This window comes from Lucilia cuprina, chromosome 3, assembly GCF_022045245.1.
Source record: "Lucilia cuprina isolate Lc7/37 chromosome 3, ASM2204524v1, whole genome shotgun sequence".
In the NCBI taxonomy this organism is placed as follows: domain Eukaryota; kingdom Metazoa; phylum Arthropoda; class Insecta; order Diptera; family Calliphoridae; genus Lucilia; species Lucilia cuprina.
This window is the reverse complement of record NC_060951.1, coordinates 605,589-621,558: the sequence shown is the minus strand read 5'-3', so window position 1 is coordinate 621,558 and position 15,970 is coordinate 605,589. Positions and strand designations below refer to the sequence as shown.

Below are 15,970 nucleotides of genomic sequence, written 5' to 3'. Positions count from 1 at the left end.
TATATTACAGTTCACAAAGTGCATGTCTCTCAAAATCTGAATTCGAAAAATTGTTGTTGTTTTCAAGAAATTTTCGTTCGAAGAAAGAGATAGGAGGTTTAATGAAGAAAAAAGAGAAGCCAATTTTTCGAATAAGAGTATTAATAAGTTATAACCAGTGTCATAAAGGCATTAATTCTAGGAACTGATAAAAGCTCTTAAAGCTTAAGAGAAAAAATAAGAAGACACTATTTTTACCTTTTGAATCTGGCCTAATATGTTTTTAGTCTCATCTCCATATGATAACCATTTTCCGGGCTTCAACTAATATTATTCTCTCTACTGTACAGTTTATGTTCAGTCTTTTTAAGTACAAGTTTATCTAAATCTGGATTTAGCTATAAAAAAAATTTAATTTACAAATGACTGAGAAACTTAATTACTCATAAAATCAAATGTAATTAGTGACAATGTCAAAACAGCAGAACAATTTATAATAAAACTTTTAAAACAATACACAGTGAAAAATATTTAAGAAAATGTTAAAATAATGTCACCTAAACTTGCAAAGTACTTGGCAAAGAAAAGCATATTTTAACACCTTTAGAAGCGATGTTTAAAGTCTTCCCAAGAGGTGATTACGAACCTAGTTTTTTTTAAACTTAAAAATTACTTTCACTTTATCTACATATATTCTATATAGATAAATCTACTTCTTCATTGTTTTCTTGAGAAACTATTTTTTTTTTGTTATTTCTTATGTTCCAAAAAAAAAGAAATCTATTTTTATCGAAATACAAGTTATTACATTTATAAAAGCAATTTGTATTAAAGATTTTATTAAATAATACAATTGCAGCCTTGTCAATTGTTGACAGTATTATTGACACATTGAAAAGTTATTGTAAACATTTTTGACATGTGATAAATTGCTGCAAAAGTTTTGGGCTGCACATTATTTATTTAAGGCAAGAACATAACTAACTACAAAATAGAAACCATATTTGCGTGTATGTGTGTGTGGCATAAATATGTACATATTTAGCAATTGATTTCTAGTTTTGTTCATTTCAATTAAAATTCAATTAAAAATTGGAATTACATACAAATTACAAAATCATAATTATATCAAAAATATATTTCAAAATATCCATTAGTTTTTTTTTTTTAAGAAATCTGCTTATTTTTAATATGTAAAAATATTTTATGTTAAAGAAAAATATGCTTTTTGCATATCTCAGGTTAAAAGTGGTTGTTGTATTGTTGTTGCAACATGCTACTATTTACAAGTATCATGATTTATTTGAATGAAAAAGAAAGGAACTGCAAAACAACAAAAACAAATTGTATCGTAAATCCCAATTGAAAGCTGGAAAATAAATTGTAATTGTTTTTTTTAACAGAAACAATAAAAAGGAAAACAGCATAAACAAAAAGTATAACAAAATTATTGTGTTGTACAAAGGCACTCTTTTACAAGTGTTCAATAGTGGTTCAAGTATCCACAAACTACAATGTAGCCAAGTGGTTTTACGAAATTATGAAATTTTGAAAATGTAAATATTAAGAAATTATTTTCAAATTGATCTAATTTTAAAATTCATGTTTAATAACATTTAATAAAGCTGTCACTTGTCTGTAGTTTGGTGGGCTATTATAAAGCTAGTTCTGCAGTCTAAGTTTACTGTGGACTAGCATATACTCTTTTTAAAAAAAACTTTCCATTTTATTTCATTTAAGATTTAAAATATTATTTTTTCCTCAAATATGGCAACCTTTAAAGAAACAAACAAAACAAAAACTTGTTGGCAACAGAAATATTTTCGAAAAGACAAAAAAAAAATATGTTCCAACAAATAAACTCCACTATAAAAAAACTGGAGTATAAACTTGTATGAATCCAACATACATATACTCTCACTGTTACACAAAAAAAAATCAATGTTAAATGTTGGGGCAGAAGTTCAGTCGACAAACTATATGCTTTAAGTAAATTAAGAACCATATGTTTAACAAATGACTGACAGACAGACTGCAGATTTCCCATACAAAAAAAAAATAAAAATCAAGCAGAAAGCTAAAAACATAAACTAGAAATCATAAAACTGAAAAACCAGAAAAAGCACAATACTAAAAATGATTTTGGTTAATTTCTTTTTGTTTTCTCAAAAAAAAAAATAACAACAAAATCTTGCTAAATACTTTTCCAAGAATTTCTTTTTATAAAAGTTAAAAATAATTATTTTCTTTAGAATAATTATATTGAGAATAGTTCATGAATAACTACATGAATTCAAAGCACGTCATTTTAGTTGAATTTTATTTCCGTTCTAAAGCAAAACTTTTTTTTATAGTGCTGACTGTCCGCCTGTATAATGTCAATACGGTAGTTTATGCATTTCCTCTTTTATGTTCTCGGTTAAATTTAAATTAAAATTGTAAAACATGTAACTTGTGTATTTATAGTTTATTTTCTTTCATTTTCAATTTTTTTTTTTTTTTTTTTGTAAATTCTATATAAGAGCAGGTTGTTTATAGACATCCACCCACTACTGCTCATTCAGCCATTCATTTATTCATCGCTCTATGCAATTTACTTTACTTTCACACCATAGAAAGTGTAGAGTATAATGGAGTCGGTTATTGTATTCCGAGTGTGTGTGTGTTTGTATGTGTTTGCAAAGAGAATAATGTTGAAATAAAAAGGAAAATCGCAAACAATTGAACTTTTATTCTTGTTAAGTAAATACAAGTTGTATGAAGTTGTAGTTTCAATTTTAGTTTAGTTTTCTACAAAAGTACAAATGGACGGACATAAAGGCAGACAGACTAGCATATAAAGATGAAAGTACTTCGTATAAAAATATTATTATATGTACCAGCACTTTAAATATATGTATTAGTTAGGTTAAAGAGTAATTTCTATTACTGAATGCATGGAAAGTTTAAATTTTAAAACAGCACTAACTTATACGAAAAAAGTGTACTTTCTTAGGTTTTAAAGTACTGAACTAGAATATAGACTAGAATGAACTAGAATAGACTAGACTATAAACTAGACTATAGACTAGACTGCAGACTAGAACATAGACTAGATATTGACTAGACTATATAGAAAGCCCTCTAATCAGGAGTTAAGTCAGTTCACCGAAGCCTTGTAGATCATTATATTGTTTTATTTCTGATTTATCCAGCTGATTAAAATCTATAATACGGTACACCCGATAAGGTTCTAAAAATTTCAAATTGGTCGCTCTATATAAGAAATATTTTGGTTCTCCATAGTTATAGTTCTCTATGTCCGAATCAATTTGAAACCATTTTCTACTTTGCTTAGGCTATTAAGATTTCTAGACTAGTTCCTCTACATAAAACTAATTTAGTCCCGTTTATTCAATTAGATACCGATCAGACTGTGGGATGTTAAAATTGTGTTAATGTAAATGTAAACCATGTCTCAACAATTGACAAGATTTTTGGACACAGTCTAGTTAAAATTAAAAATACCACAGAAATTACTTTTTATCTACACCAATAAATTTTTGCATTTAAACTTTTGCACTCTACACGTTACACTCATAAGTTGTTTTTACACATCTACAACACATTTTTCTTCTTGTTGTTGTTGTTATTGTTGTTGTTTTCCTTCGTACGTGATTTAGTTGTAAAAATCCTGAGCACTGATGCATGGACAACAACTATGAGTAGCAAGCAAACCAAGCAAAATACGAGTATTAATGTATAAAGAAACAGTTCAGGTTTATTTTCATATACATGTTTTCTTGACATTCTTCTTCTAAACAATCATCATTATCATCATCTACAATATCTACACTTCAACTATCATCGTAAGTAGCTACTCCATGACATTATGATAATTCTATTTACAATCATTTTTCCACATTATATGTATTATAATAAACATTTATAATGTGATGGTGTTATTGTTGTTGTAGTTCATGAATGTTAAAAAATATCTATTTGGTTAGATAGATAGATACTAGCTCTTTACTTTATGTACCAGAGAGCACTAGTAGTAAATAAGTATAATATAATAGAAATGTATATATTTAGTTATTGTATTTATTGTTAAAAAAGTTGATGTGTTGATGTGTGTGTTATTTGTATTGTCCTCCTCCAACTTAACATTAAGTCTCAAGTTACTGCTTTATTTAATGTGAAATAAAATTCAAATTCCAAAAAAAAACAACTTTAAATTCGTAAATTTCATTTAAACCCTTTATTATATTCATTGAAATCTTTCATTGCTCTTTATAAGGGTATAAAGAGTGTTTACACAACAACAACAAAATTTAATAGCATTAACGAAAAAATACTATTTCCGGTTTCAGAAATTGTGAAAATTTTGTTGTATTTGACATTTACTATTGTTTGTCAAAAACATTAGTTAGGAGGCCAAATAAGCTTAGACATGTGTATATGTGTGTGTGTGTGTGAGTGTGTGTGTTTAAATTGCAATTCATTACGCAAGGGTAATTTTCAAATTAAAACAAATTTAATGAATTCCATGTGTGGGTCGTTGTAAGTCTTAGAGTAAATAAATGATTCATTTAGAATTTGTAGCCTTAAAAGAAGAATCTTATGAGAATTTATATTGATTTTTCTTTTATTTTAAATTAATTTTAAACACTTGTTTTATGACTTTTTTATATAAATTTGCATATTAAAATGTTTTCTCTTTTTTTTAATTGCAGAGTCTGGGCATTTTGGCTTCAATTCCCGCCGGTTTATTAATATTATCACTGTTTGGCTTACTATTATATCTGCTCACACGCTGCTGTGACCGTAAGCAACGAAAACCCAGCGCACAAAGATGTCAAAGTTGTTCTTTGGTGATTATTACATTGATGACATGTGCTGCCATAGGTTTGGGTAAGTACTTTACAAAGGGAAAAAAATGCAAAAAAACACAAACAAAACAAGAGTAGAGTAAAGAAATGAATACAAAGATTTATAATGGAAAATAAAAAGTAAAATAAAAATGCATATTTTTCTTGTTATTTTTTTTCTACAAAGTAAATACAAGACTTGTATGGACATTAAGATTAAAGTGAAATAACACAGATTTATATTTAAACCCTTAAAAGTCGTTAGAAGAAAAAAATTTAAGTTCAAACAAGTTAAGTAGATCATGGAGGCAGAAAATAAATAATTAACTTTCTTAGGCGATCAACTTACGGATCTCACTGTATGCGAAATTAGGACGAATAGATGAGGATTTTGATATCAACAATGAATTGTTGCAATTTTGACAACATTGCGTTGCGGATGTTACTGAAAATATATAAAAACTTTGGTGTCAATTTAATACCAGACGTGTATAATTTGAAAACGTCTTTTTTCTCTGTGTATATGCTAGTCTAAAGATATCTCCAAGTAAGAATACTAAATCAACATTTTTTTCCAATTAACTTCCTTTACTGATCAACATACCGAACTTGCTGCATGCAAGATCAGTGAAGACCCTTCCCGATTAAGTTTAAACTAAAACTTATCTAAAAATAAGTAAGAATGCTTTTAGCACAAAATTGCATTCAATTTCAAACTTTAGGCCTTTAGAAATATTTTTCCCACTAAAGGGTTAATAACATCTTTACAGACAATGAATGCATTTCGCTTATGCCACCAATAAATAACATTGTAATTTAAAATCTGTGAGTGAGTGTGTGTGTCAACATACCATCAGACTGTAGTTGTTGTAGGAGTAGACGACTTATTGTCATATCTACCGTGTAAACATTATGGACTACGAATGTTGTCCTGTCACTGACTTATTATAATAAGTTCTGTATGCTACAATTGCTACATTTCATTCTTTTATAACATTGCTCTACCACCCTCCCTACCACCTCCTTCCCTAGTTTGTCTGTTTTCATTTCATTTTGTCAACTGTTCCAAATGTTGTTTAAAAAAATAATATATTTTTTTATATCTTCTTGTTAGTGTGTCGTCGTTGTCTTCTTGTTATTATTTCATTTTTTATATTTTTGAGAATGGTTTTTTGTATGTGTTTTTTATTGTAAAATACAATTATTTTAAGGATTAAGGGCTTAAGTGACATACAAAAAAATTATATAAAAAAATAAAAGGATGCCAACAGAATGAACGCTTGGTTGGGCCCATAGATGCAGGCAAACAAGCAAACTGACTGACTAACTGAATGGTTTACTTGGGTGCTAGCCTTGCCTGCCTGCTTTATTGTTTGTTTGTCTGTTCCATTATTATTACATTTTGTTTGTTTATTTGTTTTATTTGGACTGACTTCACTATGCGGGAAAATAATTCAATTTCCGACCCTATTTTAGTTTTCTACAAATTGTGATTCTCTTTTTTTCGCGTCTTGTATTTGTGGTTTAATTTCACTATAACCACTAAGAGTATAATGGTGATGACTGGTAGTAAGAGATCTTCGTACCAGACCCATCTACATATATACACTTCTTTTTATATAGACAAATAAATGAATGAATACAATGTAAGTTTGTTTTTATAATTGTTGTAATACTATCTAGTAAAATGTTTGATTGTTAAGAATTTAAGCGCATAATTTGCTCATTTCCAAGACACTGACTTACAATATAGCAAACAGACAAGGACTAACAACGACTAAGTCACAACAGCAATAAAAACTAATCAGCAAAGATCGACATTCAAAGCCCGATTAAGGGGCTGAGTCATTGCAACAATAAAACATTAAAAAAATTTTGAAAGACTCCTTTAATATAAAAATCACAATAAATTTTGTGCATTTAGTATAATCGTGTTCTGGGTGCTGTGTTAGACAATTTCTCTTTATGCCCATCACTGGTTTATACCAATTATTTTTAATAATATAAATGGAAAATATATACATATTTAATATGTGTTGAATATTGCAATTTCTTGCAGAAGTTTGTATCGTCTTATGTCTGAAGAACATTTTATGATAATTGTCTATATAAAAAGGGCCAACGTTTTTATTTTCTTTCATTTTCTGCATTCCTTTCTACTTTGATCTGTATTATGGGCATAGGGCTTCAACAGAATTGGCTGATTGTTTTGTTGTTTCCTTTAATAATACTATTTTTTTCAACTGCATATTTATAAGTTTAATTTTAATATTGATTGTATTGGCATAGCCATAGACTGAGATCATTGACTTTATACAACAAATTCAATTAACAGAAAAGGGTCAATTGATGCTTCAGTGGTGGTATTAAAGTCGGCTTTTTTACTACTCTCTTGTTATCACTAATTTTATTTTTTTATTTTAGTTGTAAATGTTTAATTTTTTTATTTGTTTTTTTTAGAAATATTTTAATAAAATTTTTTTATTCTTTATAAATTTCAGGTCTCTATGGCAACGATGATTTCCATAATGGTTTATTACAAGCATTCAGTTCCGGCAAACAAGTGGAAGGACTTGTATTGAGCTTAAAACGACAGGTATGTTTTATGGTATTGAAAAAATACAAGTAATAATAAACAAAAAATCAATAAATTTTTTATGCATTTTATTTATATAACAAAAAAGTATGACCACCAACAGCTCTTTTTATAGAGAATATTTTTCATCACAAAAAATTCTGTGTTGAATATTTTGCAATAGTTTTTTTAATATATTTGTTTTTTACTTTACCACTGGTGTATTTATTCAACTGTCTCTTAATAGGTTGCAATATATGAAAATCTTATTATGCTGGTATAGTAGTGGTAGAAGAGCTTTTTTTTTTAATTTTATGCACAGGATTTATAATTAAAATATTTTGTCAAATATTTTCAGCTTTAAATTCAAGCTCAAAGTTATATAGATTATTTTTTCCAAGCAATTTTCATATTATTAACTTTGTGCATTAAATTTAATTACATTATTTAAATCTATTAAAAGGCTTAAAGGCCTATCAAAGCTAAAAGTTTATCTTTTGTTAACAGATAAGAAACCTAGAATAACAAATTTATAGAAATAAGGGACTGTTTTTAAACATTTTGTTCATAAGCACAAAGTTAACATAGACACTCAGACGTCGAGCAGATAGACACACATAAATAAAATCGATGTCATATCGTTGTAGCGTTTTATGTCATAAACATTTTTTAAATAAAATTTTTTGAAACACAAACAAATCAATTATAAAAGAATTACAACATACTACGATACAACCGTACAACACCGATTGTGAATTGAACAATAGTATGGGTGTACTAATATAAATACTTATTTAAATGTATCCTTTCTCTCTGTGTTTTTTTTATTAGAAAAAAAACTAAATAAAGTATTGAAATGATTTCCTTTATGCTTGCATATGCATGTACATATGTATTTATTTACTATTTCCAAAGGTATACACAACACTTTAAAAGAAATCCATAAAAGTTAAAGAAAGAAACAAAAATCTGTTCTACACACATACACACACTCACACAAAAACCGGCATGTTAAAACAGTCACTGGTTATTGTATACATATATGGAATTCTATAAAGTCCTTGCAATGCAGGCGACATATTCATTGAGGCCATCAAAACTAACATACACATACGAACACAAGAACTTCTTTGCCTTGTGGGCTTCTTTCATTCATACATATGTACATTCCTCTTACTTCTTTTTACTCCTTTTATATTATACAAACTACTGTATGAGTTTATTAAAAAAAATCCTTTAAAAAGAAAGAGAAAAGCTACAGAAGAAAAGTAAGAAGGAAAAAAACAGCACGCAGGATATTTGTGCCAACGACCAGTAGTAACACGAAAAATGCAATAAATGTAAATATTAAAATAATAAAAAAAAGAACAGAAATAACTAGGAAGTTTAATTTTAACAAAAATGCATTACAAACTTCTTAAACGAAGTGGTAAAAAGGTAAACAAAAAACTAAAAAAAAAATAGGAAGAGAAAACTTAAAAAGAAGTACTATTAAATAAAAACTAACAGAGAGCAGTAAAATCATTGAATTTAAATCACTTAAAATAGTATAGAAAAAAGTGTGTAGAGATAAGGACCATAGAGAAATATAATAAAAAAGTTAAATGAATTTCTATGAAATTTGAAAATTTTAAATTTAGTTAACTTTTTTTTAAGTTGATGCAAATTTATGCATTTTCTATACAATTTAGAAAATCTTTTTTTTATTAAAACTTATTTTTTTAAGCAGTTATAACTTTATATTGTTGTTATTTACTAAACAAAAGGAAACATGACGAAAAAGTTTTATATTTAAGGTATTTCTTTTTTCAACACACACATGCAAACCTTTATACAGACATGTATGTATGTATGTATGTATGTATGTATGTATGTATGTATGTATGTATGTATGTATGTATGTATGTAATGTGTATATGTACATTTTTGTTTTAATATTAAAAACCTAAAAAATAGAAAATATGTATTATAAAAAAATATTTAAAAGATGTTAGTATTGTTTGAATGTGTTTGCATTTTCTGGATTTATTCATATTTGGCATACATACACTTTTATATTCCGTTGCACAATCAAACACACACACTCACTTATACACTTACATACTCTTATTTCAATGTAGCAAGTTGAGTTTTTGCACGCTCTTAGCATACTTTTGGGCTGGCATAATATGTCACACTTTTCTGTGTATAACAATAGTTATGAAAATTATTTCTTTTTCATATAGTTTTTTAGCATAAATTTTATATGTATATGTACATATAAAAGCATATTTACTTATAAAGACTTAGCTCCTAAAGGAGTATATATAATTACTCCTTTAGGAGGTCATACTTTCTTTTTCATAGATATTAAAGTATTCTTAAGTTTTGAAGGACCTAATTTTAGATTTTCTGAAGTAATATAATTTATGCAATTAGAAGTTTTTTTAGTTATGAATTAGTAATATGTTTACGAATTAAAACACTAAATCTAAAAAAGCAAATATTTTTATAATTACAGGACCTTAAAGCTAACAAAACTTTTTCTTTAATTAAATGAACTTTTTGAGTTATTATATTTCTTTGTTAACAGAAAATACAAAAGATCAAATTCTAATTCACGTAATTTAAGTAACAAGAAGTTTAAGTTTTTCTAAAATTTAATATTTCCCAGCTTAAGCAAATAACTTGTCAACCAACCAACCATCCAACCAACTTTAATGAAAACTAACAGCAAACACTTAAAAACAATTGAATTAAATGCTTTAATTCCCACAATATCTATGAGTTTTGAAGAGCTATACGATAAATTTATATATAAGTTTTTTATATACTCTACTTGACAGCAAAGTGGTAAAAACTTTTAAAATATATTAAACTTCTTTATAATATAAACATATTCACGAAAAAGACATTAGGAAAAAAATATAAACAATGACAACAAAACAATGAAAAGAAAGCAAAAAAAAAAATAAAAAAGAAACCTTTAGCATACATCCGTTTCTTTAGTTAAAATACTACAACTTTATAAGGATTTTCCTTTTCATATTGTTTAAAGTGGAGAAACTACTACTAATACTACTACTAACTCTGCTACTATTATTATTGTTTAACCAGAGAGAAGTGCATGTGTTTACTTACATATATGTACTTAGAACTACATATACATACTTATGTATGTGAATTTATATGTTTTTAGTGTATAGGTATGTAACTACTACATATAAGTATTTCTAAAGGTATCTGTGTAGTTTTAAATGAACATTTGTCTATTTTAGTAAATTGGCTTCATATGAATTCAAAAGAGCTGTTTTGGTTGGGTTGCTTCTACAGTTCTTATAGGACTCTTAGGAGTAATGTTTGTTTGTTTTCTTTAATTTTGTTGAATGATGAAAATCTTTACAAATTTTACTTTCCTTTTAGAAAGAGCACAATGAAGAAGAAGATGAAAAAAAGAAACTAAAAATGTTCATACATATGTATGTATGTGTGAGTTCATTTAAAAGTGTATGTGTTTAATTTTCAAAAAATTAGTACAACGTACTGTCAATATAAAAGTTTAGAAAGTTTTCTATACATATCCACTCATTAAAAAATAAACGCAAAAATATTTTTAGGATATACAATAAGTATAAGGAAGACTTTTGATTAGAAGCCCAAGTAAGTAGGTCTCTTTCACTTATTTGAAGAGTAGTTGAGGTTTTGCAATTAGATTTCTTAATAACATATGACATTAGAGTTTTAAGATATTAGGATTTAATTGAAAAGGTTTATTTTAAACAAATTTTAGAAAGTTTTATATATGAAAGAGTTTAATTACTTTTTTTTGGGATAGTTTTACTGAAGCAGTTTATTTATTCACAATTTTCTTTTATTTCCAAGAAAAATGAAGTAATTAAGAAGCAAATTTATTTTTAGCAAATTTATTGTTTTAATTCACAATTCACAAGGGCTACAGGTGTTTTTTTTTTTTTTTTGAATTATATATGAATTTTTAGTTTATATTTTTTTTATCAAAAGAAAATCGGAGAAATTTTGAATTTACTCCATCAGTTATTCTTACTATTAACATATTTGTTTTATTTTAATTCACAATAGTCAACGAGATTCGGGAGGTATGAGTGATATTTTTAATAACTTATTAATGCATGATTAAAACAAAGATTGCTGTGATAGTTTTTGGAAGGAAATCTTATATCCAATATATATAGTAGTATATCAGTAATTTTTATTGTAAAAAGATATGTTTTATTTCAATTCACAATAGTCAGAGAATACTTTAAATGTCTCCCTCTACTTAATAACTACGTTTTAAATAAATTCTACAAAATTTTGTCAAACAATTAAATCAAAGGACTTTTGAACAAAGACAACTTCTTTTTTTTTATAACATATATTAAAACAAAATATACATACATATGTATAAATTCATATACATACGTATGTATGTATGTATGTATTCATAACTGTATATGATTCATATGTTAAACCTTTTAATGTTAATGCTAAAAAGGGTTGAATATTAATATTGTTTCATTTTTTTTTTAGTTTTGCTATAAAATACAAACATTTGACAACAACAACAATGACAACAAAAAAAAAGGTGGACATTTGTAGAAAAAGAATTATGTATAAGGATTTGTTTTAAAACAATTTTGTCCAAAAAGTTAGCAAAACAAATAGTGGCAAAAACTTTTTCCTTACAAAAATCCTAACAGACTTGCATTGTAATTGTAATAGTTAGTCCACCTTTTAAATGCATATACATATATATTTCCTATAATACTGTTGCTTTAGCAGCAAAATGATTTAAATGTTTGAAAAAAAGGATTGTAATAAAATTTTAAATAAAACGTCTGCAGCAAGAAAGAGTTAGAGAAAAAGTTTTTTAGAAAAAATAATAATATAAACTAAAAGTTTGCAAACAAAAGTATAAACTTTTATTGACGATAGAAGTAATTAGCAAGTAACGTACTTTGCCTTAACAAAGTTTTTCCGATTTTTTTCTTTAGTTCTTCTTTTGCAATCATGTCTAAACATTTCTATAATCTGAGTTGAGAAAAAAATATTATGTGTATTTAGATATTGTAACATAAAAGTAATGTCACATTTTTTTAAAAAAAGTTTTTTTCTTTATTACTGTTTTTATGTGGAATTTTTCAATGGCGTTAAAACTAACGCTACCTACTACGTTTTTTTAACTTTTCTGGAGAGAATCTAATTGTGACCGTTGGATGTTGGCAAAGTAGTTTTCCCTATTTCTAGTTTTTTTATTTCTCCTGTTAATTCATTTCCTTTTTAAATCATTGTATGTACTAAAGCACTAAAGGCACCCTCTCGATATAGTTTTACCCTATTTATGTTAAACATAGGGTGAATCAAAAGTTAATATTTAAGTGCTTTAAATTTTTTCTGATCTAAGAGTTCTGTTATTTTTTTTTAAAAGGGAGGTATTACGCCCACTTTAACTGGTCTGCTCAGATTGTTATCCAAAAATCTGTTTTGTTGTTTAAAAAGCTTGGTTTCTGCTTAACCCTGTATAACCAAGCGTATGCTTGATTATAGTTTGCACAATATAGTTTTGGCAATTGATAACTTTTTTGTATTCAACTGTGATGGCAGTAACATTCGCTTCCCTTTGGTATTGACTTGTTTGCAATGAAGGAATGAAAAAAAAACTAAAACAAAAAAAATAGTGAAACGTTCCGAATTTGTTTCTAAAGTCAATGTCCTAAATGCTGCTATAAAAGTAGTTGGTGTCATTTTCAGTTTTTTTTTTTCAGAAAAAAGTAACACAACGAAAAATGCTTTTAATTTCAAACGTAAAAGAGTTAATTCAATTAAAAGAAAATAAATAAAATTTAGAATTAACTAAATGTAGAGACAAACATATAACTAAGCAAAAAGTTTTTTAATTAAGTTTGTAAAATTAATTAAAAATTGTTTTGTAAACTAGTTATAAGCATTTAATATTACTGTTTTACATACTTTGTAATGACTACAGTATACCTTTAGCATTGCTTAGAAGAAATTTAGTAAGGTGTCGTTTATGAAACTTGACTTTAAAAACCTCTAGACTCTTAATTATCTCTTTAACAATTAGTCCATTTTATGCAACACTTTAAATGCTATTAAAATTTTGTTAATATATGTATTTCAAGAATTTATTCATTTTAATTTATCAGCACAAACTCACAACTTCTCAAACAAAGTTATTTCCAAAACACCACAAGTTTAACATTCTAATTTGTATTTGGTATAATGTAGGGGGGTGCCACTGTTGGTTTTGAAAATGCTTTGGTGTTGTAAGCGTTTTCAATGTATAGGACACTGTAGTTGTCTCTTTGCTTAAATGGCAGCAGTTGTTTTCATTGTGTTATCCAACGTTACAACAAGATACAGACCAATTTTATAGATAAGTTCTAATAAGAACATCAATTGAGATAAAACAGAAACCGCCAATTGTGTTGTGGATGTTCTATTTTGTTGTTGTTGTGAAAAGTGCATTTTAAACAATTATCGTTTAAATGAAAATGTTAAAGTGTTCATTGTTAATGAGAATTCATATAATTTAAGTTTAAAAAGTTCAAAAATAATTTAGTAATTTTTTTTGTTGCTAGTGCCTAACTATAACATAACTAACTCCTTTCATTATTTCTTTTTTTTAGGAAAAGGTTCATTAAAGTTTATTGCTTTACCTTAATAGCTTTTCAGCTTTGAGTTTTTTTTTTTTTTTTGCTTTTTCTCTTTACAAATCATCTGTTAACTTTAGTCTATAATTATTACAACGGAAAATTTAATATGACAGCTCGTTCTGTTAGATGTTTTAAAAATATACAGTTTGTGACAATAATTAATGTCAGATGAGTGTAAAGTCAAGAGATTTTTAAAATATAAAATGTGACAGATACATTTTAAATCAATTAAAGTAGTAGTTTTAAAAAAATGTTGAAATACAAAAGATTTAACATGTGTATTTCTTAGGATGGAAAGTTAAAGTTTATGTATTTAAGCATTAGTTTACTTTCAACTTTAACTGTATTTACTATTAGTATGTAACACATACATGCAGTATATACGAGAAATGAAGGAAAAAAATTATTATGAACATGAACTTAATAACAGCTTAAATGCATCGTTATAAAAAACTTTATACCTAGAAGTTACAAACACTCATATTTACAGTAGTTGAAGACTGAAGTCTTTGAACAACATAAAAGTTCTGAAGCTGACAGGTAAAGTTAACATAGACAGTTTTTCCAGCACATACACCTACACTCACATGTACATACACTACTGCAAATACCCTGTGGTTTTAGCAGGCTGTTAGGAGTTAGTGATTTTGTCAAAATCTAGTGATTGATTTAAAGAGGTATTTAACTGTCTAGATTGCTTCTGGTTGTTTTAGTAACTACAGAAATAAATTTAAATTGTTCTCTCTACTGATTACTTAGAGACACTAAAGTGAAAATTTATTTCCCGCCAATTTTATTGCTACAATAAAGTGAAAACAGATGTAGACTGTAATGCAATGAGTAAGCATTATATTCTATACAAAAATATTTTTAAAGAAACTAATCTAATAGTGTAACCAACTAGAAATGACTGCTAATAAAACTACAGGGTAATTTTTAAACTAACGGTTTGATTAAGTGTAAGGGAATAAGAAAATCTTATTCACCACCTTTTTAAACAAAATTTCAAGATAATTTTAATGATTTACTAAATTTAATTATGTCTTAATTCTTATCTACACACATATTTACATATTATTTAATGTGCCACCTCAATATAAAAATATAATTGAATTTATGAAAATCGTTCAATTAAACAAAGATAGTAAAGCATACGGTAGTAATATGTATTTAAATAAGGAATTAAATTCGACAAAATATTTAAAATTTTCTTAAATTGTTTTAATCTTTACTAAAACAGCTTTATAAAACTTATTTTATTTTTATATTACAGACTGAAGCCATAAAACATGATCTCGAAACTAAAATGAATCAACATAGACTCGAAGCACAAATAGAAAAAGTACAATATAATCAAACTGCTGTAATGTTGTTAATTGAAACGTGTGGTTTAGTGCGCGAAAATACCTCACGTGCTGTTACCAGTCTCGATAACATGGTGCTATATTTTATGAAAACCAAAGGCAGTGAAAATGATACCTCCCTAATGGGTTTATTACATGTAAGTTAAATACAGTTTTATTTAAATGCGTAAATGCATAATTATAATTTAATTTTCTTTATCTCTTGCAGTTGGGTGAACTTTATGAATCGATACGATGGCCTGCAACTTTAGGTTTCCTTACGCTTTTACTACTGCTGTGTACCGTATTGGTAATAGGCGTGGCACGTCGTTCTCGCTGTGCCTTGATATTCTTTAGTGTAGCTGGTCTATTTTGTATAATTATATGTTGGCTATTGGCGGGTGTTTATCTGGCATCGGCTGTAGCCGCTGGTGACTTTTGTATGCGTCCACATGAGTACATGTGTCGTCAGGTGGGAATGGTAAGCAAATAATTAAGCATTTGCTATATTTTATATAGTGAACGCATATACTATATAAACAAAAGCCG

At 26.9% G+C, this 15,970-nt stretch overlaps 1 protein-coding gene across 1 annotated transcript in view; it reads left to right on the top strand.

Annotated features, from left to right (window-relative positions):
• Nucleotides 1-15,970, top strand: part of LOC111677131 — a 55,572-nt gene that overhangs the window by 28,109 nt on the left and 11,493 nt on the right. Inside the window, 4 exon segments of the mRNA XM_046945506.1 lie at nt 4,695-4,872; nt 7,331-7,425; nt 15,352-15,579; nt 15,651-15,902. Coding sequence (XP_046801462.1) covers nt 4,695-4,872; nt 7,331-7,425; nt 15,352-15,579; nt 15,651-15,902 — 753 coding nt within the window.